The 26,183-nt window shown below is 27.6% G+C and overlaps 4 protein-coding genes across 12 annotated transcripts; 2 read left to right on the forward strand and 2 right to left on the reverse strand.

Annotated features, from left to right (window-relative positions):
- Positions 1–6,038: 6,038 nt before the first annotated feature.
- On the reverse strand, positions 6,039–13,557 carry LOC107162514 (uncharacterized). 7 transcript variants are annotated; one of them, XR_016190139.1, is made up of 7 exons: positions 13,313–13,557; positions 13,188–13,224; positions 12,957–13,116; positions 12,647–12,853; positions 12,539–12,583; positions 9,744–12,179; positions 8,543–8,679 (listed from the first exon to the last, which is right to left on the reverse strand). XR_016190139.1 is itself a non-coding variant. In XM_015509464.2 (6 exons), exons 1-6 carry the CDS (start codon positions 13,313–13,315, stop codon positions 6,994–6,996), a joined length of 1,005 nt encoding a protein of 334 aa, XP_015364950.1. In that variant the 5' UTR covers positions 13,316–13,528; the 3' UTR covers positions 6,039–6,993. The 7 variants fall into 7 exon arrangements, 3 of the variants coding, with proteins under 3 accessions (XP_015364950.1, XP_015364952.1, XP_015364951.1); XM_015509464.2 differs by lacking the exons at positions 9,744–12,179; positions 12,539–12,583; positions 12,647–12,853; positions 12,957–13,116; positions 13,188–13,224 and adding exons at positions 6,039–7,166; positions 7,246–7,390; positions 7,802–7,960; positions 8,029–8,308 and having other exon boundaries at positions 8,435–8,679; positions 13,313–13,528; XM_015509466.2 differs by lacking the exons at positions 9,744–12,179; positions 12,539–12,583; positions 12,647–12,853; ... (1 more) ...; positions 13,188–13,224; positions 13,313–13,557 and adding exons at positions 6,039–7,166; positions 7,246–7,390; positions 7,802–7,960; positions 8,029–8,308; positions 9,014–9,664 and having other exon boundaries at positions 8,435–8,679.
- A 3,603-nt stretch (positions 13,558–17,160) lies between these two features.
- Positions 17,161–18,808, reverse strand: Vha13 (V-type proton ATPase subunit Vha13). Its single transcript, XM_089221743.1, has 3 exons — positions 18,562–18,808; positions 17,480–17,580; positions 17,161–17,412 (listed from the first exon to the last, which is right to left on the reverse strand). Exons 1-3 carry the CDS (start codon positions 18,641–18,643, stop codon positions 17,230–17,232), a joined length of 366 nt encoding a protein of 121 aa, XP_089077869.1. The 5' UTR covers positions 18,644–18,808; the 3' UTR covers positions 17,161–17,229.
- A 2,248-nt stretch (positions 18,809–21,056) lies between these two features.
- Positions 21,057–23,213, forward strand: LOC149058740 (E3 SUMO-protein ligase ZBED1-like). Its single transcript, XM_089218451.1, has 2 exons — positions 21,057–21,272; positions 21,489–23,213. The coding sequence occupies exons 1-2, from the start codon at positions 21,057–21,059 to the stop codon at positions 23,211–23,213; spliced, it is 1,941 nt and encodes a 646-aa protein (XP_089074577.1).
- A 544-nt stretch (positions 23,214–23,757) lies between these two features.
- LOC107162498 (COMM domain-containing protein 10-like) lies at positions 23,758–25,442 on the forward strand. 3 transcript variants are annotated; one of them, XM_089221742.1, is made up of 5 exons: positions 23,759–24,123; positions 24,197–24,256; positions 24,329–24,546; positions 24,628–24,786; positions 24,848–25,442. In XM_089221742.1, the coding sequence occupies exons 3-5, from the start codon at positions 24,364–24,366 to the stop codon at positions 25,067–25,069; spliced, it is 564 nt and encodes a 187-aa protein (XP_089077868.1). In that variant the 5' UTR covers positions 23,759–24,123; positions 24,197–24,256; positions 24,329–24,363; the 3' UTR covers positions 25,070–25,442. The 3 variants fall into 3 exon arrangements, with proteins under 3 accessions (XP_089077866.1, XP_089077868.1, XP_089077867.1); XM_089221741.1 differs by having other exon boundaries at positions 24,345–24,546; XM_089221740.1 differs by having other exon boundaries at positions 23,758–24,256; positions 24,345–24,546.
- Positions 25,443–26,183: the final 741 nt, after the last annotated feature.

Genomic DNA, 26,183 nt, shown 5'->3' on the forward strand with positions numbered 1-26,183 from the left:
AAAGGTTGCCGATCTAGCACGATTCAATGTGATTTTACTCAGTTCCGATTTTCTTTTATTAACTTTAAACACATAATATTCTATATGGCTGTATCCTCGAATTTAACTTCAAGAAATGAAATTCGAATCGAATTTGTATAGTCATATTTTCGCAACAATATAAGATCTTATATTCTAGAGTTATTTACGCCATATATTAAATAAATTCTAAAACGTAATTTAAAATGTATTAATTATATATACTATAAACATACACTATCATATAACCCATAACTATTTTACAAAAAATTAATCTGCTCGATTAATTTAATTTTAAATTTTGAAAAGAATCAGCATTTGTATGAATATCTTCTTTTACATATTACACATAATATGACACACATGGCAACGGGCTAGTCTATAGGTGTAAAACTTAGTACACAGGTGCGTGTATAAAGATGTACACTACTACGTGTAGGGGTACTCATTATAATATTATTATGAAAAATTAATTTCGATTTAATCAAATATGATGTTCAAGATGATGGTTTTATTGGGTACTTGTATATTAATGTATTGAATTTACTAAATGTTTAACTATAGTATTATTCAATCAAGACGAACAAATTAAATGGTTTTACCAAAATGGGTACAAAAATACTTTAGATAAAACTTTATTTTAAATACGTTTAAGGTAATAAAAACGATTTAAGAAAAATGTTTCGTTATGTTTCAACAAAGAAATAACTTAATGTAAAAATGTGAACATGTGCACGTGAAAAAAATTTTAAAAATACTAAGAAAATTTCTAGTTCTTTGAATTTCCAATAACACATTTTATTACATTACGTCTGGAAACATAATAATTTATGTAAGCACGTTTAAAAATTGAAATTACTTTTTTTTAATAGTTTCAGATAAAATAAAATATCTTGAAACTATATAATATTATTTGGTTAAAAATAACTCAATTAATTTATCAAGATGTGAAACTGATTTTAATTTTTACACAACTATGTCTAATTTATAAGAGATTATTAAAGGAATAATATTATATAAACCAAATGAATATTTAATAACCGACTTTTCATAATTTTGGTAAGCTTATCAACAAATTCACCGTGAAGACAATATATAGCGATATAACGATAGAATTTAGTTTAGTTAAGTTTAGCTCACACGTTTATATTGTTCAGCTTGCAATAAAATAATATTTAGCAAGAGGTGCAATGCTCGGCGATGTAGTAATACGCAATCGTTACCCATAGTGGCTATAGATATAATATCGATATTCCACTTCACACTAATAATATAAAACATTTTTTGTGTCTGTCATCACGTTTTAGAATAGTAAAAATGCTTAGATTTTCTTCAACAGTATCTTTTCTGATAGGAAAGTGAACGTATATGGTACATTGGGGTCAAAAGTAAAAATTTCTAAGTAGTTTTCAAAAGCGCCGTGAAAAACAAATGAAAAATTAAGGAGAAAACGGGAATCTTTACGCAGGCTACCATTGAATTGGCTCCCAATTTTGGGTAAATATAAATTCGATCCCTGAATTGGCTCCTGAAAAATGTATATTTAAATTGGCTACTTAAATTGTTAAATATTATTTTTTAACCAGGGATTCTCATATTATAGGCGTCTACTTTTACGATGTAAAATCCAAATATATTCAACTTTTTATATATATTATATAGTACCTACTCAATCTGATACAAAAATTATTATAAGTATAAACCCCGAAAAATAGTCTAATATAATATTTTTTGTTTAACTTATTGATTTTTATTTATACATTTTATAATGACGCACTTTGCTAAAATACTGTCTGTTTTTAAATTTTTTAATATAATTTTGTGTAACGATATAAAATATATGAATTTCGAATTATACGTACTTTAAATTATTAACATATTGGCAATCAATAAATTTTTGAAAAAAAAACGGTAGGGAGCCAATTCAACAGTAAATTCTTGGGAGCCAATTCAAAGGTACTTAGTAAGGGTAAAATATTGACTACCTGTATTGGGGAGCCAATACAATTGCTCCGTTTACGCAAACTCGATTTTGGTCAAAATCGATTTCGGTTTTTGGTGTAATTCTAAAAAAAATGCCCGTAGATACATGAAATTTTCACTGGTTGTTTATATTAACACTTTCTATATTTGATACAATTTTCAAAATATTTTGAGCTGTTTACGGATATAGGTACTTATAGTTTCCAACTTTTTTAGGTTTTTTTTTTTGAATGTTAATAAAACTGTATTTGTTGGGTAAAAAGCTTGAAAATTTAATACGATGCTTCTCATATATTGTTTCAATAGTGGTTGAAAATTATTAAAAATCCTTAGTCACGGTTTTTTTTTTTTATAACCATTTAAAGTTCAAATCTTGATAAAATACTGAAAAAAACACAAAAATTAGCAAATTATTTTGAGTTAGAAATTCATAAAAAAATTTCTTTTTGAATCTAACATTTAAAAATTTAATATAAGATTCTTCATAAGTACGCCGAATTTTATCAAAAAAAAAATCTCTACCGGAAAGTCAAATTAAATTTTTATGAGCATTTGAAGTTCATATTTTGTATCTTGTATTGTAATAACATGATTAACATGATTTTGGTTTAATAAAACATTTAATCTCAAGTAATATGTTGCGTATTATAATTTTGGCAAATGTAGAATGTATATTTAATATTAATAAGCTTTTATAATTCCTGGAAACTTGGGGGGGGGGGGCGTAGACCCTCTCAAGTTGGTAATTATCATAAAAAGTCATATCCTCCCCATGACAAAAACCTAAATACGCCACTGTTCTGGTGCCCGCTGTACATGATGAATACCTCTAGAAATATCTTTAATTTTAACATAGGTCTCTGTCTGTACTTCTTTCAACGTTTCTATTACCTAAGTACATATTTAACAAAAATATATTAACTAAATTAATAATTTATAAAAATAACTATTTCATACCTTCCATATTGAAGGATGAGTACTGTAAAATTGTGCATTATAATGAGAATGAAATGCCTCAGGTCCATTTGTAGTTTTAGGTAAATCTGATGGTTTTTCTGCCCACATCTTTGGAGGAAATAAACAAAATTAACATTAGCGATGCGCAGATGACAACCGGCGATCTTGGAGATCCTGTAAATGACGATGGCACTATTAGAACGTCTTTATTGCCATCATTAACACCACCATCAGTCACGCCATCTTTAAATGAATGTATTCTTCTGCCCTTAACTTTTTTTATTTCTTTTGACAAAATTAGATATCATTTTTTCCGCCATATCAACACAATATTAGTCGAATAATCCTTTGAAATAATGTAAGCTGTTAAAGTCGTCTGTTTTCACAATGAGTCTTAAGACATAAAACTGCGTAGGTACCTACATGATATAGTTTTAGAACTAGTAGCACCATTTTGTTGTAGAATGTTTATGCAGTTTTAATATATACAATAGTCAATAATAATACAAATTTAATAAAAACAATAATACAAATTAATACGTAGGTGTACATCGTTATCTCGTTACCTAGTTATTTTAAAACTATGATATTTTTTACGGCTTTTTAAATAATAAATTCATACATTTCTTATGAATTTTTAAGTTCCGACTTAACCTGTGAACTTTCTAAAAATGTTATATTGTTGACTGTTGTGTTTCCCCAAAATGTATTTCGTTTAGTATCGGTAATGATTATTTTTGATCATTATTCGATTTCATCAACAGACAACAGTTGCTTTGTGACTTGCATGATTGTTGGACGAATGTTGAATCGTTACTGTTAACATTTATAACTTATAGTCTCTTAGTGCTTATTTATTATTTCAATATTTCATTCTTCAACATATGGATTCATATAATTTCAGTGGGCCATTGGTAAGTTCAGTGCTATAGTGATTATAGTGTTAGTGTTATAGTTATTTTGACTTCTAGTATAAGATTTGAAATAAAATTCAACATTTTTAAAGCTTATGCTAATTCTATTGCTTGTCGAATTAATTTAGGCCATACCTTATCATATAAATTACATCTACTAATGACTAGTCGGTTTTTGACCTGTAGAGGTTTAAGACCTGTTCTGTCATAAATGATTTTGTATTCAGTGTTTCCATTATTCCATTTATTAATTTACTAGTAGAGTTAAAGTGTAATCCGCTATCTCCATATTGGTCAAAGTATAAAGGATTATTCTATAAAACAGGTATGGTCATTGGCGTGGTGAACTAAAAATATTCCAGAGGCAACCCCCCATATAGATGACCCATCCCACATGTATTTGCATGTAAATAAGTACAATCCTTGATACCCACCCCCCAATATTTGAAAAATCCCAGAGGCAATTGCCTCTGAAATTACTCTTTGCCACGCCACTGGGTATGGTAGTGGTCCTAAAAGTTAAAAGTAAATTTGGAAATTTACTTATTCATTAGAATATTTGGGATGATTATAGATAAAAGTAGAATCCCATATTTTATTATTAAACCAATGTGTATGTGTACTATTAGTTTTGACATAACATATTTATGTAAATTTGAAATTGAAAATAATTCAAGTTTAAGTTTCAGTTCGGAACTTATTGGATGTTTATTACTGATTTGCCTGATTCCACTCCCACCATTACTAGAGTTTTAGCTAATGGTAAAATATATGTCACACTGAAATATGCTTTATAAAATTGTACCCTAAAAATGTAATTAGCACTACCATTAAAAAAATATATTTAAACTTCACGAATGAAGAAAAAATGTTCTGTATAATAGTATTTGTAATTTATATTTGTAGTGTATTGTTTATATTAAATTAGAAAACTGTATATTTTATTGTTTTAATAAGAAAAATATTTATTACATGAAAAACAGATTATATATTATTTTCAACACCAAAACCTTATCCTTGCATCATTAATCTATTAATGAATTAACTAGTCTACAATACTACAATTATTGTTGATTTATTCAAATTTTTTGTAGAATATTAAATTTTTTAACGACATTAATTTAGAGTACTAAAAGTACCTATAGTGTTTTTAGCAAAAATACAAATTAGGAATGTATTTTAGACTAGATTTAATAGCTGCTGAAATATAATAGGTACATAACTTTGGAGAGTCCAATAATCCTGGAGACTAGTAAATACATCACCGCCAAAGTAGGAAAATAAATATATTATCAGGTACATAAATTATAGGCATACAATTTATATAGGTAAAATCATTATTAGTTATTACTTAATAAAAAATGGGTAATATGCAAAGTTTGTGACATTGATTGTTTTTTCTCGCTCTACTCTTAACTCCTGATAATGAAATACAATCTAATGTCCATAATGAAAGTTTAAACCGTATATTTTTCATACAATCTACAACCCTATAGGAAGTCTAATGGTATAACTTGAGGAATGTAGGTAGGATATTTGTTGGGTAGTTAATGTGAATAACAGAAACGGGTGGCAGTATTGTGATGAACAGTTCCACCCGTTCTTGGTTTGAACAAGGAAAAAAAGAGGTAGTTAATGTGGATGGCGATCTCGGGTTCGAGCCCCGTTAAGTGAGATTAACCTGTTACATTTTTCTAAAGAATTACAATACTTTTTAAGATTGCTTTTTGATAACTTAACACTCCAATCAACTGTTATTGTTATCACATAAAAGTTATTTTAATTTTTTTTGTATTACATGTTATTTTGACAATCAGTGGAATTAGAATAATTTATAATTGGTGTACTGGAAAAACAGTTATAGATGTTGAATTAACTCCAAAATAATTAAAAATTACTACCTCTAAAAGAACTTATATTTATCATACATCTTATGTTTATTCAACACCAAGCTTCTAGTAAGTGAAAATTGTCAACTAAACTGAAGCCACTGTAAGGCATACACCTGGTATTCATAAATTGAACAATATGCCAAAATGAAACATTATCAAAGATCATAGATTTTTAAAATACTACTATGACAAAATGTAAACCAGTTACCAGATTACTAGAATCAGGAAGCAGGTGTGATTGATTTTTTTTATTCAATAAATACAATAATCAGTGTAATAAATAATAATCAACATATAAAATATATGTAGTGTATTTTATACTTCAGTTTAATTTCAGATACATTACATTATGACTGCATCATTGTATAACTTTATCCATATTTTGTTTACATAAAAATGTTGGTGCTCAGAGCTTAAAACACAATAAATAACAAAAAATTAATAAAATTGTTCAAAAAAAGCACATACTTTTAAAATCAATTTTCATCTGTCCACTCAGAACCTAAAATTAAATTTCTATCTTGTAAATAAAAAAAGAAATATATGCTTTAATAATTAATATCAGTCTTATGATTAGAAAAAAATTTTCAAACGCAATCAAAATGAAAGCCAACTATACCCAGCGATTTAAAAAAAAAATTTTTATACAGCATTATTTCAAAATATAATATATAGAAGAATATATATTAATTATTACTTAACTACTTAGCACTCGATAAAAATAAGACAGAAATCTAATTTTTTTTCAAATATATTGATTTAGTTGAATAATCATGTATAATAATGAACAAAAAAAAAAAAAAACTCAAGTCGGGAAGAAATATATAACATAAATCTGCAATGTCTAATAAAAAAATCAAATATATCTTAATATTATGGATTTTACTATTAACAATCAATCAAGTTATTTGTGTTCAATAAACAATCAAATTATATTATTAATTATTATAAATATAAATAAGTCAAATCAATATTAAAATTATTTAATTTTCTAGTTCTTATAATTTGTACTCTACTCCATTTAAACACTAATAATATTAATACAAATATAAGTCATTTGGCATGTAACCAAGAGGTAACATGAATTTAACAAAATATTAATTATATCAACTAATACCCAAGTTTCAATAAAAACAAAAACATTTATTTATGGGTACATAACTCCTATTAATTTCAAAAATAACCTTTTTTGTTCCAAATATTTAATTTAGTAGTGAAAAATGTATTATTCAACAACTTTCAAATACAAACAGAGATTCATCCATATCAGTAAATTCTACAATGTTTGGATTTAGTTTCATAATTTGATAATATTGATTAATTTCCACAAATCTGTATCGGAACAAACATTCGAGAAACCAATCCAAGAATAATGTTACGGCTTTATATTCGCATATCCAACCTAAAAAAAAAATATATGTATCAACTACCTAGATAGTTACCTTGGAATTACATTGTAAAAAAATTATCAATTATCTTACTCCTAATTTCCGTTTTATTGGGTAATTTAGATCGAACATCATTAGATGTAATGATTTTATCAGCCAATATAACTCGCATTTTGTAATCGTCTTTAAACTCCTCCAAATCGTTGGTTAACACAAAACCAGCTCTTTGAGCCCATAACTGCCAATTGCCAAAATAATATAAACATTTATTAATTACAACACTGGGATATTCATGATGATAATTTTTTCAACATTTTTATTTATTGATAAGGTTTTAAAAAACTTACCTAAGCTTTATGGTGTGATAATATTATATTATATAAGTACTAATACTCTGTTCCAAAAGATAAAACACAATTTCAGCACATGTCAAATCATGGTCAATATGAGGCAGACCCCCATTTTCCCCTTCCACTGGCCTTTATTTCGGTACCTGCAGTGGACTCGACAGGTGTGCACTAATTAGTATTTAATTATTAAGAGCGGGCAGTAAGTGGGGTTTGAATGGTGTGAGTACAACAGATGAAAACTAGTTCTCACTTTGTGTCTTCTTTTTTGGAACAGAGAATAGAATAATTAAAAATCTTACAATAATGTCCGTATATGATTCATTGAATTCAATAGAACTATGAAGATATAAAATGCAATTTCTAGTCCATTCCATTGGTGAATCAATAATTCCTCGTCCTACACGCCAAGATACCAATGGGGATGGTTCACCACTAAAATCCAGCGGTATGTAATCAAGCTTGAAGAGAAATATATATATTTTTAAATTGTTTAATATATTAAAACTGTTTAAAAATCATATTGTACCTCTGGTAGTAATTTCTTTGAAGCTAAACAGTTTTCAGCCCACTCCATAGTAATGATAAAGCAGTTTATTAATAATGCATTCATCAATTTTTTTGTACGAATACATCTACCAGTCGGAAGAGTTTTCACAATCAAATGTGTAACGCTATCATCCCACGATATATGCGCATTTAATTCAAACACATCTACCAACTCTTGTAGCACTTCAAGTTCATCATCTTCAACGTTTGTGTATGTGATAACAATATGTTTGTTTTTCATAGAATGATTTTCTGGATTGCTGAGAACAAATGCATATAAGTATTAATGCTTTACATTACCAGAGAATTATATTATGTTACATTTGTGAAAAAATATACTATAATAAGTAACTCTAGTATCTCTAGAAATAATATTTATGGCTTACGAGACATGGCATCTGTCTGGTGTCCCATTGACAACATCATTATCAGATTCGCTGTCACTGTTACTAGTATCTGTGGCTTTTTTTTCATAATTGTTGTCTTCGTTTTTACCGCTCATACTTTGATCTTTACGTTGGAAGTCGACAGCCGAAACAACAGTGGAATCCTTAACTTGTGAATCGCACAATTTTGTCTCAGAGTCAGAACCCGTGTCCCATTCAGCTATGATATCGGGAACGTTCACAGCCTGTATAAAATATGGATAATCCAATGATCAAAAAGTAAAATTAAAATAATCTAAAAATTCGATCAACATTATCATATTATATTACACGGATACGATATTAATGTGCGAGTTAATATATAGCTAAATTTAACATTTATAGTTATGGTCGACGTTCTGTAGCCATAGAGCAAAAACATCTAACTCCACTACATTAATATCGTTCTGTATGCAAAAACAACATTTAAACGTAAAGGTAAATAAAATATATCGACCGATTTATTCATAGATTTACCGAATCATTTATAAATATTTTTAAGTCTACAAAAAAATATACATAAATACGTTATACGCTTACACTAATATTATTTATTATGGGCGGCAAATCAAAACAAATGGTTAATTAAAATTAATCTCAAATCTCAAACCTAGGGTTTATACTTACTAGAAAAAATATAAGTAAATAACACGACTATCTAGGGTTATATAATATACAATCAGTGGCTCAACTGAACAAGATACCCATCATCATATTATTTTTGATTCGCACCGAGTCTTATTGCCCGGAGTTATACTGTACTAGTGTGCTATCAGGACGACGTGCCCTAGACATGATATCAATATTATCATTGGCACCACCATAATTATTAGTCACAATATTATTAAATTACACAAGTACTGAAGTACCACAGAACAGTACGGAGTTGTAGGTAAGGGAAGACAGGGCTGCCACGTGATTCGAAATCGAAACATGCTTCTATATACATATTTTTTGTAGTGGTAAATGTACTACACAGCAGGCTTGCTGCAAGTGTATAATATTTTGTACCACGCACAAATATAAAAATGTTTAAATAAATCTGTGCTTACTACCACCACCACTGACCAGTCTTCTGACCGACCGCCAAAAAAATAAACTTTGAAATGGCACCGAGACACCGACACATCGTACACTACCAAAAAGCCCGAAACATTAAAAGTTCGGTACATATCTATAATTAGGTAAAATGAATAGTACGACGCGATGCATAATCAAACTTCCAATCAGTATTAATATAAATATTATAAATTGTAACTAAACCATTTACCTGTCGAAATTAATAAATAGTGTAATCTGAATTGCGGAAAGTCGCTGGAAAAAAAATCTCCGCACTAGGAAAAATGAATTCCAACATATTTTATTTACAAGATTAATAAAAAAAAAAAAAATATTGAATGTTATTTTATAAAAATTGCCTTTTAACCTACATTATACATTAAAAAATGCATGTATGTAGTATATAGGAGATTATATAATATTACCTAGTCAGCCACAATTTTATAATAATAATTAAATACAAATTAAAATGTTATGTGATTATAATTTATATTATTTATCTATGGCAATTATAGGATGTGTGGTATCTACTATCTAACACCGGGACTGAACACTGAAACAAATAACAACTATTTAGTCATTTGGAATTACATCTTAATCGCGTTTATTTTGAGTAAACTGTTGAAAATGCCGAAAGTTTAACAATCCTGGCATACATTTTATATACATATAATACATAATGGCATAATGCATATTATATATATTTAAATTTAATAATATTGTATTTTAGAGTGTAAAGCCGTTTTTATAAAATAACATTTTTTTACATAATATACAATATTTGTTTTATTTTTCATATGATATAATTTATAAAATAATTTAATACTACTGGTATAAATGGTATAATGCTACTGGGGATTTTTTTTCCAACTGCCATGTAATATTTGTAGGCAGAATAAATATCAATATGACAACGTGATAAGTTTTTTTTTTACTTTAAAAATTTAAACACTGCCTGCAACTTTTGGTAGCATGCAATTATAAAATACTATTGTTCTATCTTATGACTTAATATCTTAATTTATATGTTATAGATACCTACCGGAATTTTTCTTTTAATATATTGTTTTTTTTAACGATGGTTAATTAGACTAATAATAAAGTATTCAGTTAATAAATGATCAAAAAGTTAAATTTAATTTTCAAAAAAACAACATTATGTAATATTTTGGGTAAGTAGTATGAACATATTACTTAAGAGAATGTCGGCGCAGTTTCTGTCTGGTCCCGGTGCAACATAAACAAAACACATTTACACAAAATCATTTTTTGTTTTGTTTTTAAGTTATCTTAGCGTAAAATTATCCATTACAAAAACAATAGAAAATAATTTTTTTGAGGTTAGGGTAATGTTAAATTAATGTTAATCTAAATATTGTCTTAAAAGTTAAAACAATTTAAACAGCATTAAAATTTAAAAAATTATTTTTTCTATTATTAGTCAAATAATAATAATAATAAAACCAATATGACAAACTCTTGAGAATGGTATGAAGCAGTAGATATATGTTATACAATGATCTGAAGGAAAACAAATATTGTTCTGACATCCTCTAAAATATTTTAAGAGCATAGGTATCAGATACATATTTCTGAGTTTTTTATATACATAAATGCATGATATTAAGTATTAGCATGAATTGATAAGGTAATTAAGTTTTTTTCATTCAGTTGTATATTTATTTAAAATGAAAATTTTGTAGACATTGTAATACTATAATAAAATATAAAAAATTATTTACCTTTTTAAAATCCTATTTAACTAATGATTATTAAATTAAGATAACAAAATCAGTAAAGTAACTTAATTGTAACATAAAATGAACAATATATCTTTTTTATTTTTTTGAAAATGTCCACATTAATGGGACTTACTCCTCCAACAATTCATGTTAAATTTAATTATTGTACAAAAAATATGACAAATTGTAAATATTCCTTTATTTTCAATAAAGATTACAATGCAAAAATTACTCATTTAGAGGTTTAAAACTTAATATATCTTACATTGTCAGCTTAACCTTATTTAAATCAATATCTAACAAAAAACAATAAAGAATAATAAATGCCTTGTCATTGGCTTAATTGATTTATAAAATAATCAAGTGATTAAATTGTACAATTAAATATCATATAACTAATAATTCTTAATGCAGAGTAAATATTTCCAAAGTACAATGAAAACAAATTCAAAATGTATTAAGTTAAACATTTGTTGGACTAAATAATGTCAAATTATGAGTAATGAAAGATTATGTTACTATGTTTCTATAATAAAAGATGAACAAAAAATAAAAATGATCAGTCAGCTACTATTTTACAAATTTGTTTGGACATTAAATAAATATACGAAAAATCTAAAACTGAAGCACATCATAATTAACATTATAGGTTTAATAGAAAATTCTATTTTACCAGTTTATCATTTTTGTCGGAATTAACACAAATAGATTCAGATCCATTAGACTGATGATAATTATTTTCTTCTTCTGGAACCTCAATGTCCTCAGTCTCATCAAATAGATCTACTGATGATTGAGATAAATTTAAATTAGATTCTCCATTAGATTCAGTATTTTGATTAGACAAGTGGTTTTGTATTGAAGATTTAATTGAGTTAATATGAATCATATCGGGTTTTATTTTTCTGTAATAATCAATAAATTTAACATTAGTCAAATTAAATCTTTAACAAATAACAAAAATTATCTTATATTGAACTAAATATTGTTTTAATAATGATAGAAAGGTTTAACGATTTAAATAATTTTTATATTTATTTTATTTGCACAATATTATCAATGAGATAATTATTTTCATAAACTATAAAACAATTAGAAATTTTAGTTTAAATCAACTTAATCAGTCCACAGATAAATTTATTTAAAAAAACAACTGTTCAAAAAAAGATAATAATTTGGAATATTAAAAAATATTGGAAGTAAAAAATGTCTCAAAGCAAAACTACTTTTTATCAATTTTAAATACACAGTTGTCTTTAATTACTTATTAAATTCTTCATCAGGATATAATGCATCCAATGTTCCACTCCTGTTAAATCAAATAATACTTATTTAAAAATGTTGAAATTAACAAATTTAAAACACCACTTACTCTAGTGCAATAACTTTCCACACTAATTCTTCAATTTGTGAAAATGCTATTTTCATTTCGGTAACTGTACTGACTTGTGTGTTTGGATCAAACATGATGTTGCATATCTGACAGCAAGTCGTATCCGTACCATTTATTTTTGCACAATTTATACAGAGTACATGATGACATACATTAATGATTAACCAATCTTTAGAATGTTGTTTACTAAAACAAATTAACAATTAGTTAATGATTCAAATTAAAAATACAATATATACATAAGCTACTATAGTCATACACAATATAATCTAAAAACAAAATAACATACCATTTTTCACATTCTTTTTCTGGGATTAATAACTTGTGCTTTAATGACAACATGTTAAACATGACGTCTTTTTGCTTGGACGCCATGTCGACAAGGTGCTTGGACATATTTCCAAGAAACAAATAAAAACCGAAAACAATATTGAATTCAAACCGTTAACCTATAGTAACAGCTATGTAAGTGCGAGTCGCCAAAACACTAAGCAGTGTATATGAATTAAATTATAATTACCTATACCTTAATTCAACTTAGTACGAGTACTTACTACCTACCAAATAATAATTCGTAAGTGAGCAACGATATAATAATATTATCATCAGTTATTAATGGCAGTTTATAGGGTAAAATATAATTACCATTTGAATACAACGAGCAGGAATAAACTCAATGCAAACGGCGCACCAGCCACCAAGACTCAAGAGTCAAGATTGTAAAGCACGTGAACTATTAAACACTGTTGTTTGTTTACTCAATATTCTGTTTTCTGTTTCAGAATCAAGTTTTGTCAGCGAATCTCTGGATTTCGAGTCGAACTAATAAGTAATAAGTAAAAAGCGCGGCTAAATAACGATAGTGGCCGTGCGGCGTGCATACATTCGAATTGTCGAAAATCATGATTTTACAATTGGTTAGTTCACTAGTTTTTTTTCCTCCATGAAATTCCGAGACAACTGCCCGATGTTCACGGCTGAGCAGTGAGCTCACGTTCTGCCGACTGCCAGGGACGGATTGGGATCAAAATTCAGCCCGGGAAATTATAAACACGGACCACACGGTACACGGAGGCCCATTTGTATTGATCAATATATTATAAACTTACTAAAATTCTTAGTAATTTATTATAAAACAATATTTTAAAATTCAAATTAGCTCTTTATTTTTTTATTACAAATTTTAAACACATTTTGTATATATAAAACATTTATTTAATGTGTACAAACAAAAAGGTAGCAAGGGCAAACGTTAAGGTTTTTTTTTCCTTGACAATATCTAACAAAAATAATTTCATATTTAAAAAAGCGGGAAGTCGTGGATGTCGCTCTGCTGTACAGTATAGGTTACAAGTGGGTTACTGTAATGGATGGAATTAAATTTGAATCCAATGATATTATATCATTGTATACGAAAAACGATTCTGAGCGAAGACGGTTTATCTGATATATTATATATCTTATATTATAGATTATTAAAAATTTTCAAATCTTAGATTTAAAAAGAAAAATTTTTATTAATTTCTAGTTTAAAATATTTTGCGAATTTTCGTGATTTTTAAATCAAAATTTATGTCAAAATTCAAACTTTGAATGCTTGTAAAAAAAAAATTGTGCCAATATATTTCTTTTATTTTTCACCTGCTATTGTAAAAATATGTTAGGAGCCTTATATACAGTTTTAAATTCTTAGATATAAAAGGAAAATTTTTACGTTTGAGCACCTCTAACCGTCTACTATTATATAAGAGCGTACTCCTACCTATTTGATCCTATATATAGGTATGCCAAAAATGCTCATCTCTGTTGAAAATTAAAATATCTAATAAGAGCTAACACTTTTAGCATAATAGATAATGTTCTTAACTAAAAGTTTAATAATAGGTCAATTCACTCTAATAACAAAACTAACTACTACTATTGAAACTAGTGAACGGACATTAAAGACACTTCTTAACAGAAACTCAATATATCAAAAACTAAATAATATTTTTGAAAATATTTATATTATTTATTATAAAACATTTTTCTAAAAAAAATATAACTTTTGCTGTTTTATAAGGACGCCCTTCAAACGGTTGAACTTCAAATGGTTGAACGTCAAAATATTGAACGATAAAATCATGAATTTAAAATTATATCAGTATTTTGAACATTCAAAACCTTTAACGTCAAAACATAGAACATTCAAAACCTTGAACGTCAAAATCTTGAACACAAAAATTGTTTCCGTCAAAACTTTGAACGTGAAAACAACAGTGGAATTTAATAGCACCTGACAATTAAAATTTAATATAATTATAGCATAATTTAAAATTATGGTTACAAATTATTTTATAATATTGTTAGATTAAGAATATATTTTATTAAATCACTATTTTAACGCTCATATAATGTGGGCAGTGATGCCTTGCTAGAAAATATCCCTCGACTTGCTATGCAACACCATCTCAAGTAGGACACAGGGTAAGTTATGTTGTATTTATTTTTGCACTATCGTTCTAAATTCGTTGAAATACCTATGTTTCTGAAAAAAATAATTTGTTATAAGAGCGTTAAAATAGAGCGTTGCGCGCATGAGTAAAACACTAAAACATAGAAAAACTTGGTGAACTTCGCAAGTCTATAACTTCAAAACTAAACATTTACGAAAATTTATTTTTGCACCATCGTTCTAAACTCGTCAAATTTCATAGGTTTCAAAAAAAAAAAAATCGAAAATTCGAGGGGGTGCTTAACTAGATTTATACCAAAATGTTGACGGAAACAATTTTTATGTTCAAGATTTTGACATTCAAAGTTTTAAATGTTCAAGATATTGACATACAGTGAAAACTCTCTATAACGAACGTGAAGGGACCATGTGATTTCTTTCGTTATTGAGAGTTTTCGTAATAGAGAGTAATTATTAGGTTTTAAATCAAACCAACCATTATCAGTTAACTTTATGTTATTTACGTAATATAGAGTTTTTCATTGTAACGTACTAACGTGTTTCTTTATAAAGAGTTTTCACTGTAATATTATATTCAAGATTTTATCATTCAATATATTGACGTTCAATGTTTTGAAGGCCTCCCTTTTATAAGAATATAAATTTTTTGTTTTTTATTTTAATAATTTTTTTTAGAAGGCACTTTGATGCATATAAATTAATTTTGAACAAGTTACTTGCAGTGGCGGTGCCAGAATTTTAATACTAGGTGGGCCAGGCTTGGGCCCAAATATTTTAGGGAGGGCCAAATTGTTGACTTGATATTTATATATAATTTAAACAATAGTGATGACAGGCAATTGCGCAGAGGGGGGAGGGGGAGGGTCAACTTCCAATTTTTCAATTTTTTTTACACTTTATCATGTTAACTTACTAAAACAATGATTTGTAAACATGTATTAATAGTATTTATTTCCTAACAAAATATATATTCATGTAAAAGTTTATAAAAATAGAATGCTTTCCCTTGTATTTTCTTTATTATAGGTAGTTGGTTAATAATCTAATCCTGTTCATGGAATTTTCAACAAAATTATTAATAACCTTGATTAATATTTAATAATAACTAGTAAGCATAACTTATTATTTTCGTATTCAGCCGCTGGAAAATACACGTTATTTATGAGGCTCGAAAGCATAGTGCATAGTTTTTAACCCATTCAAAATGTTGTTCATGCCATCTATTATGACTTTATATTTTCATATTTTGATTTATTCATGAGATATTATTTAGTATTCTAGTATGATTAAATTTAATTTTTGGGGTGGGCCACAGCTAGGGGGGCCCGAGACTTTTTATGGTGGGATCGGGGTCACCCTGGCGCCGCCACTGGTTACTTGTATCTAAAGTTTTGATGAGTGGTGAGTACTGAGAACTTTAAAATGTTGGTTCATTATTTAAAACTCGTATAACTTTAAATATTTATAACGTTCAAAATTTAATTTATTTAGATCTTAATACTCCTAATAACCGATTCATAAAAACTACTATGATGATAGATGGCACAAATATTCTAAAAAAAATTAGTTTTGTTCCAAGTATAGCAATTCTATAGTAATTGGTATTAATAATTTTTTAATTTGTAGTAAATAATTAATATAATTAATTTTAATATTTTACTATTTTTAAAGAATAATAATATAATAGGATTTCATAAAATTGCTTTGTATTATCATAATTCATAATGTGTTTTTAATTTAACATATTTTTTTAATAAGATATATTCACATCAACAGATATACAATAAATATGTATATTGTTAATGTTTTTTAATCAAAACTATATTTGCATCAGAAAAAATAACACATTTTTTTTAACATAAAACAATTGTTGTATTGATTATATATATATATTTTTTAGACTTCTGCAAACAAAACAAAATATTGTCTTAAAACTTTAATATTGAAATCCTAAATAAATAAATAATTATGATAATAATACACTATAAAATTGAACAACATATGGAATGTTTCAGTGAAACGAAAACTAAAACCAAAATTAAATTTGTACACCTTTATATTTTTTAAATAGAATTGAAAAAAAACAAAAGAAAAACATTATGACACATCATTCTTTGTTAGCTGTAGCTTTAAAATTTTTGTGTAGCTCTGGTTTGATATCATAAACCAGTTCAAGAATTTGATCAATAACTGCCTGTTTGTTAACAATTACAGCCTTATTCATCTCTTCAATCTTTATTTTAGTATCAGCATCTATTCTTGCAGCAACATCTTCGCGAGAACCCATGTGCTAAAATTGTAAATAAAAAAATATTGTTGCATCCATATCTTTTAGGGATATACAATTAAATATTTACTTTAATTTCAAATTCTTTGAACTGTTTTTCCCTTTCTTGTCTATATTTTTCAATTTCATCTTGAGCTTCTTCTTTAGCCTGCTTTAAACGTCTTGCTTTACCTAGAAATAAATATAAAATAATAGGTCAGTATAAAAATTGGTTGAGAAACTGCTACAGTAGAGTGAGTGTTGCTAGATCTTAAAGCAATCTTAAGACAATATTGAATTCAAAAAATAACTGAACAAAGCCTTAATAACCCAACAAAAATAAATAATAACTGAGAATTTTTTAATATATAGAATCAATAGAATAAATAAATGAATCAGGGTTGAAATATAAAATCTGGAGATAATAGGTAGGTACACTTATCCCAGGTCACATAAACAATGCAGGTGGAATAATTAATAAACTTCCCGGAGTAAGCCATTTTATAAGCAGATAGTACGTAGGGGGATGATTTTATATTTCGGAAACAGTATAAAGCTCAACCAGCAGAAACAGTATCTTTCTTTCATAGGGCAGAGTAAGCGGTTCACTTAAGTTTAAAGGACAATTAAGAACCAATGAATCAAGTTTATTAATGGAGTTAACTCGTAATTGATTCAAAAATACTTAGTGATTGTTATTGTGGAACACTACATCAGAATCTCAAATAAACACTGATTAATTATCATTATTAATTAAGCAATAATGAAAACCCTAGTAAAAACCACGCCTACTAAGCTAAATTAAGTAACTAGTAACATTGATTTTAAGGTAAATTTATACTTCATAAATTAACTATTTTGTTTAATAACTTGGAATGATATAGATTTTAAAAAAATAGTATTATATTCAAGATATTTGTATACAAAACACTAATATTTTTAAAAAGTACAAGGTGTGGCTTTTGATAGGTCCACTGAACGTTTAATCAAAATATATATTAGCATACTGAAAAACTAGATTGTGAAAACGTAAAATTACAGGAAAATTGTAACCAAACTTTGACGTAGAAGGTAATGAATGGTATTTTTTTTTTTAATTGCAGACTACTTAATGTTTAATATCTAATATCAAATGGTATCAGCCACACCTTAAATTTTCGACTAGGTACTTACGTTTTTTGGCTTCAGCTACTTTTTCTGCAGCCCTTTTTTCAGCAGCCAACAATTGTTGAATTCCTTGAGTTTGGCTTGCCATCACGATGACTGATTAAAAATAATTTTTATTTAAAACCAATTTTTGTATTATGTATTAACGGGAACGATCAGCACTCAACAAAGATGAGCTGATGATATGGGAACGTTAGCGCCTGTCGCCTAGAACTTACTTATCTGTAGTCAGTAGGACAGTACATTGTATAAATGTATAATACTTAATAGTTAATACTGTACATAATATGGGGAATGGGTATTGGCAAAATAAATGGGTGTAGCCAACGTGCCAAGGTTTCACAAAACAATCAGCTGACTATCGACTTAAAAAAATGTTTAGATAATCCAATCCATGAACGACTGTTATCATTTATCACTTATCGTTATCGGTGAACGATAACGACCACGGAACTTTTAACTTTTAAAGTTTGAACTAGTGATGGTTAACAGTGACAAAATTTGGTCACCGCGACAATGGTGACAGCTACTATAAAGTCACTGTGACTTTTAATGGTGACTGGTCACCAATTCACCATTTGTTTTGCGTAATATATATTTAAGTTACTCAGTGACCAATAACCATCATAGTTAGAGTAAAATCACGTCGCTGTTTAGTTTGTCACCGCGACAACAGCCAGTTTCACACTACACTACAGTGACTACACCGTGTCGTACTGTCGTGCGACTTCGTATTTTTTATGTATATACCAAAGTCCAAAATGCAATACCAATGATATGAATATGATAACATAATATATTATCATGGTTATCCTCATCACGTTTTGGGGCAGTACAAGTGCTTCGATTTTTGACTTCAATACCTCGTTCGATCAGAAAGTGAATCTAGTTGGTACTTTGGGGGGGGGGGGGGGAGGAGGAGGGTCAAAAGTAAAAAATTCTTAATACTTTTCTAAATAATCGAGAAAAACAAACTAAAATTTAAGGGAAAAATGGGAAATTTTACGAACAATCAGTTTTCGACAAAATCGATTTTGGTTTTTGATGTAACTTTAAAACAAATTACCATAGATACATGAAAATTTCACCGAATGTTTATATAAGTATATTCTATCCACCATGCAATTTTCGACTTAAGGTGAACTATTCATAGCCTCATAGGTATTTGCAATTTTCGATCATTATTAGTTTTTTTAAAATTAATATCGATAATAATTTATTTGTTAGGCAGAAAAGCTTGAAAATTTAATACAAGGCTCTTAACATATTGTTACAATAGCAGTTGAAAAATTAAATAAATTCATAGTCACAATTTTTTTTATAAGCATTCAAAGTTTGAATTTTGATAAAATACGTAAAAATCACAAAAATTCACAAATTATTTTAAGCTAGAAATTCATAATAAATTTTTTTTTTAAATCTAAGATTTGAAAATTTAATACAAGATTCCTTACAAGTTTGTCAATCTTTATCACAAATAAAAAGTCCAACGAAAATTCAAATTAAATTTTTACAACATTGGATTTTCACTGGATTTCACATTTAGCGATTTTCTTATTTTGGTGTAACTCTAAAACAAATGACCGCAGATACTTGAAATTTTCACTGAATGTTTATATAGGCATTTTCTATATTTGATAAAATTTTCAAAATATTTAGATTTATTTTGAGCTGTTTACTGACATTTTAATTTTTCAACTTTTTTAGTTTTTTTTTCTATAAATATCGATAAATATTTATTTGTCGGGTAGAAACACATTTTTAGGGCTCCTAACACATTTTTACAATAGCAGTTGAAAAATAAAAGGAATGCACTGTTATAATTTTTTTTTACAAGCATTTAAAGTTTGAATTTTGACAACATACGTAAAAATCACGAAATTTCGCAAATTATTTTAAGCACGAAATTCATGAAAAATTTTATTTTTAAATCTAAGATTTGAAAATTTTTAATAATCTTTAATATATCCTAGACAGACAAACCGTCTCCGATCAGAATCGTTTTTCGCATACAATAATATTATATCATTGAATTTAAATTTAATTCCATCCATTACAGTAACCCACTTGTAACCTACTGTACAGCAGAGCGACATCCACTTACCCAACTTTTTTTTATTGGAAAATGCATGTACCACTTGTGACTTAAAACTATGATATTATAATAATTTATTTTATTATTTGTTTTTGGTTGTGTACCAGTGTTTTTTTTTGCGATCCCCACAGGCTACATTTACGATACATTGTTGGTACTTTTCTATCAAAATAAAAATAAAATATCATTATTACTTATTAGTGCTGTGTTATAAATAAACAATTAAATTCGGAAAATCCTCATAACCTGCATAACTTAATATTCAATTACATATTTATAGGCATTAGCCACACATTTATACTAATTTAAATCAGTTATCATTTAAAGTGTTTTAGAACTTAATATAGTGTCTATTTACTGAGTGATCTTGTTCTATTGTTAATAAGTTAAAAAGAACTTTTTCGAAATGAGTAACTCAAGAAAACTCAGAAGTGATATGTGGAGATATTTTACATATGTTGATGAGCATTATGCAAAATGTGACATATGTAAAACTAAAATTTCTCATAAGACAACTATGTCAAATTTAAAAAAGCACATTGAAAGAAAACATCCTTTAATAAATTTACAACCTGAAGTAGATGATGAAATAAACCAACCAAGTACTTCAAATAGTGCACAAGTAATTACCATTAAATTGTCATCACGCAAAAAGTGACCAAGTGAAAATGTTTAAGGTTTTATTTTGAAATTAGTATGACTCCATAATTATTTAATTATTTCACTTTGTCACTTTTTGTGTGACGACGACTAAGTATAAATTAATTTCCTTTATTTTAATTATGTTGACTGCAGAAACTAGATTAACTTATTGTATTATTGTCTTATATTATGTTAGGCTACTACTCTAGGATTACAATCCATGCCAGCTATAAGTCTACGTCAAGTAAATCCTTCTACATTAATTGTGGAAGAAAATGTTGACAACCCTTCCTCTGAAACCGTAGAGTCTTCAAATCACATAATTAAAAAACGTAAAACAACAAATACTTTGCTAAATTATATACCAAGAAAAATGACCAATACATATCAAAGTCAGTTGGATGATAGTTTATTAAAATTAATATATTTAGATTGTCAGCCTTTTAGTTTAACTGAAAATGAAGGGTTTAAACAATTTGTTCATTTGTTAAACCCTGCTTATAAACTACCAAGTAGGCATAAGCTATCAAAAACCTCATTACCTTTTGCTTATGAAAAGTTATTTAATGAAACCAAAATAAAAGTTCAGGAAGAAGCCTTATCGGTTTGCTTGACCACTGACTGCTGGACTTCTATAAACAATACAAGTTTTTTAGCTGTTACTGCTCATTATGTCGATCCGAATTTCAATTTAAAATCAGTATTACTTCAATGTGCTCCTTTTACTGAAAAACACACAAGTTTGAACTTAAGCATAATCATCCAATCAATTATTGAAGAATGGCAAATAAAGGATAAAATTGTACTTGTAGTGTCTGATAATGCTGCTAATATAAAAGGTGCAATAAGTACACTAGAATTAAAACATTTTGGGTGCTTTGCCCACAGCTTAAATTTGATTGTGCAAGAAGCATTAAAAACACAATCAAATTTAATAAATACTGTGAAGACGATTGTCGGGCATTTTAAGCGAAGTTCAAATGCTAACCACCAACTGATGCTTTACCAGGATAACTCAGGGGCAACACCAAAAAAACTACTGCAAGATGTAGCCACACGTTGGAATTCCACATTTCATATGTTGAATCGGTTTGTTGAATTGGAAACCACTGTAAAGGCAACTCTAGCAATAATAGATGCAGATTTACATATACTTTCATCTGAAGAATGGAAGATATGTAAAGAGTTGTGCCTTGTACTCAAACCATTTGATGAAGTCACAAAATTAGTAAGTGGAGAGAACTATATGTGTGCTTCTATGGTTATTGTTTTGAGCAAAGGATTAGCTGATGTATGTGAAAAATTGAAAAATAAGCCTTTTGATTCTTCAGTGAAGGGAACTATTAAAGTTCTACAAGATGGCATCAATTATCGATTCTCTGATTTAGAAATGAGCAATACCTTAAGAATGGCAACGTTCTTGGATCCAAAATTCAAACATTACGCTTTAACCAAATCGCTAGGAGATCAAACAAAAACAAAAGTAATAAACGCAGTTGCACAACATATAAAAAATAACTCAAATAATACTGAAACATTACCTGCAGTTCCCTCTGCAGATCCAGTTGAAGAAAGAGATGAATGTTGTATTTGGAATAATTTTGATTCAATGACTTCAGCAATAACACCTCAGGGAACAAATACGTCAAAAGCGATCATTGAAGTAAATAGGTACATTGATGACAACATATTACCACGAACAAGTGATTCGTTTAGTTGGTGGAGGGATAACAGTTACAATTACCCTAATTTAAGTACAATTGTTAAAGAAAAATGTTGCGTGGTAGGATCATCTGTTCCATGTGAACGAGTGTTTTCAAAAGCAGGTTTTGTCATTAGTGAACGCCGTAATCGTCTTAAACCCAATAAAGTGAACCAAATTTTATTTTTGAATCACAATTATAAGTTGTTTGAAATGTGAAATATTAGTTATTATTACTAATTATTATTAGTATAAAATAAAAAGTAATTTTATTGATTTTAAATATAGTTTTAAAAAAATAATAAATGTATGTATTATTAATTAATTAATGCAGATTGTTTTTTAAAATGTTTTACAATAGCATAAATTTTTATAAAATAGGTACCTTATGTAATGATGTAATATTCACATGCAATCATTACATAATTTACATAACTGTTGAATAAGCTTAAAGTTAATAATATTTAAGACTTATGTAGTTATGTAAGTAAGTTAAGTTATTAAAATCATGAACTACCTATACAACTAAACAACTTTAAATTTTAAACTTAAATTTTATAATATTAATTAATATGATAAAATGATAACAATAATGTCTTTATCAGTGTTATGAAAATGTAAGCCACGGATTATTAGTCCGTTATTATTATTATTATTAGCCGTCAAGATTTAAGATATGGTTAGGTAAACATTAGATAAGAGAATTTCGGCCATTTAGCTTGTCGCTTGTTATAAAAAAAAAAAATAGAGTGCCCAGTTTCAATCTAACACCAGTGCCAACCTCTAGAAACAAACACCAGTCACTGTCTAGTCACCAAAGTCGCTAGTCACCATTAATTTTCGCAATCGTCGCAGTGACTAACAGCGACACTGTTGTCGCGGTGACAAAGTAACGGCGACGTGATTTTGCGCACATCACTAGTTTGAACTATCTGTCACAAAATTCTGTGACGCTGAAGGGCAGTGTCTGTGTGCGGTACATCGGAAATTCAAAATATTATCGAATCAGTAATCAACTTTTGCAATTTGGTGCATTTCGGTGCGGAATTAGTGAATAATTGAAAACAATAATTTAATTTATTAATAATTATTATTAAGTCGTGGCTCAGTTATACTGTTAACAGTATAGGTAATAGTGAGAAAGGTCGTTGGTACCATATTTATAATTTATTTCTATCCCCCTTTTTCCACTTATTTTTCAGTAATTATTGAAATATTAAATCATCAATCATGTCTTTTGAAAATCTGGCTAAAGATCCATTGTAAGTGCACACCATTTAGCTTATAATGATTTATCTATTGCTGGAGTATATTTAGTAATAATAAAAAATAAGTTTGTTTCACTTTTAGTTTCGTTTCGGGATTAGAGATGTTGAATAATGTTGATGACAAGAAGTTTGTTCGTTTGGTCAACAGGATGATACAAGATTTTGAACCCAATCGATTGTCTTCGTTTTCAGACCAAGAACTATTATCCATTAAAAAGTCATTGAAACTGAACAATGACCAATGTCAGTGTATACTGACTTGTTTAAGCAAATTATTGAAAGAAGTTAATATGATATTAGTATAATATTGTTTGAAAATCAAAATTAATTTTTTAACTCATATTTTTAATAATTTGTTTATTCAGGTTATCAGTGATGTGACAAAACCTTCAGTACTAAAAAATGTGTTGTCTTCACTACTTTTGTTAAATGAAAAAAAAGTTGAATTATTTTGTGAATGTTGGTCTACAAATGCTGAACAAGTTGTATTAAGGCTTCAGCAAAACTTTATTCATTCATACAAGGTAATTCAAATTGTATAATATTTCATCAATGCATTACAAATTAACAATTTATTTTATAAAGTTAAAGGATGTTAATTGGGCTTTAAATATTTCATCAAATATTGGAATTGAATTATCTGATCCAGAACCTAGATGTTTAATAGAGTTAAAAATTGAAGACAACCAATATCACAATGAATCTAAAATTAAAGAAGTCATTTTAGATTTAAATGAAGAAGAGTTGAAAAAACTCTATGATACATTAGACACAATTAAAGTAAAACTAGATTCACTTTCGGATTAATGAGTATTGATATTATCAAATATTTGTATTTAATTTCTATAATATATATCAACATTCAACAACATTGATTATAATTAATGTATGGTATAAGTGTATACTGTTTACCTACAGTGCCAGATTAACCGCCGATATTATTACTTAAATAATATCATTGATATTTTGGCTTTTTTATAGGTTCCCTACATTTTATTTTGCAAGTTTTTTTCAGTCCAAGATCTGGCACTGACTAAGTATTAAACTTTTATACAAATTTAGCCAACTATAGTTTGTATAAATTATTTATTCCTTTTTTTTTTGTTATTTAATTTTTACTTTATACTATTGATTTTATAAGTTCAAAAATAAAAAAAAATGTTTGTGTACAAATTCTAAACCTATGGCTTATACTAATATTTAGATATTTAGAACATAGTAATCCACACAATAAACTATACGTCCATATTAGCACACAAGGGTGTATTGGGTAGTCTTGGCCCTTAGAGAAATATTTTTCAATCAGCTCGTAATTTGCTATAGTAGCCCATATTGGACGATTTTTAGTATTAATAAATTATAACGACCTTATCACGTTTGTTGACTGTATACTATTATAATATAGCTGTCATTAAAATCATAATGTAGCCATGTAGGCATTGCGGCAAATTTCTCATACCAGTCTAAAATTTTAGCGGCCCTTCGAGATTTTCTCGAATGCTTGACTGGCCTATCGGGGCCTGGTTGAGCCATGATACAGTATACAAACTATTATGAAACAAAAATTGACTGTCAGTAATCTACAATAAGATAATATTTGTACAATAAGTACATCTAGATAAAAAAATTTATTCAACATCGTATAGAAATTGGTCTTTTGGTGCCTTTTAAATTGTATTAATATATTATAATTTATTAATTTATTTTATCACAAAACTTTTATAATGATATGTAAATGAAACTATGTCCTTTTTCTATGTAAAGTTTATTGAGGCTTTTAGGTTATATGTTGGTCTGAATTATGGTTATTTATTTATTAATAAGTATTTTATCAACAAGAGCATATAGTTTACTTGACATAAATTGTAGAAAAGTATTTAGTATTTAATGGTAGTTGAGGGACCCCTAGCGAGCTGCTTTT

The sequence above is a fragment of the Diuraphis noxia genome, unplaced genomic scaffold, assembly GCF_037042655.1.
Source record: "Diuraphis noxia isolate RWA-SAM2 unplaced genomic scaffold, SU_Dnox_SAM2 contig0002, whole genome shotgun sequence".
Classification (NCBI taxonomy): Eukaryota; Metazoa; Arthropoda; class Insecta; order Hemiptera; family Aphididae; genus Diuraphis; species Diuraphis noxia.

Bases quoted from the DNA above. Each gene is read 5' to 3' on its own strand.
- LOC107162514 (XM_015509464.2), bottom strand. The intron at 7,961-8,028 runs GTACAATATGAT...TTTCTCTTCAAG, and splicing joins CAAAGAAATTACTACCAGAG to CTTGATTACATACCGCTGGA. The intron at 7,391-7,801 runs GTAAGATTTTTA...GGCAATTGGCAG, and splicing joins AATCATATACGGACATTATT to TTATGGGCTCAAAGAGCTGG.
- Vha13 (XM_089221743.1), bottom strand. From the start codon at position 18,643: ATGGCAAGCCAAACTCAAGGAATTCAACAATTGTTGGCTGCTGAAAAA. The intron at 17,581-18,561 runs GTAAGTACCTAG...ATTTATTTCTAG, and splicing joins AGTAGCTGAAGCCAAAAAAC to GTAAAGCAAGACGTTTAAAG. The intron at 17,413-17,479 runs GTAAATATTTAA...TTACAATTTTAG, and splicing joins TCAAAGAATTTGAAATTAAA to CACATGGGTTCTCGCGAAGA.
- LOC149058740 (XM_089218451.1), top strand. From the start codon at position 21,057: ATGAGTAACTCAAGAAAACTCAGAAGTGATATGTGGAGATATTTTACA. The intron at 21,273-21,488 runs GTAATTACCATT...ATATTATGTTAG, and splicing joins GTACTTCAAATAGTGCACAA to GCTACTACTCTAGGATTACA.
- LOC107162498 (XM_089221740.1), top strand. From the start codon at position 24,225: ATGTCTTTTGAAAATCTGGCTAAAGATCCATT. The intron at 24,257-24,344 runs GTAAGTGCACAC...TTTCACTTTTAG, and splicing joins AATCTGGCTAAAGATCCATT to TTTCGTTTCGGGATTAGAGA. The intron at 24,547-24,627 runs GTTAATATGATA...TTGTTTATTCAG, and splicing joins TAAGCAAATTATTGAAAGAA to GTTATCAGTGATGTGACAAA.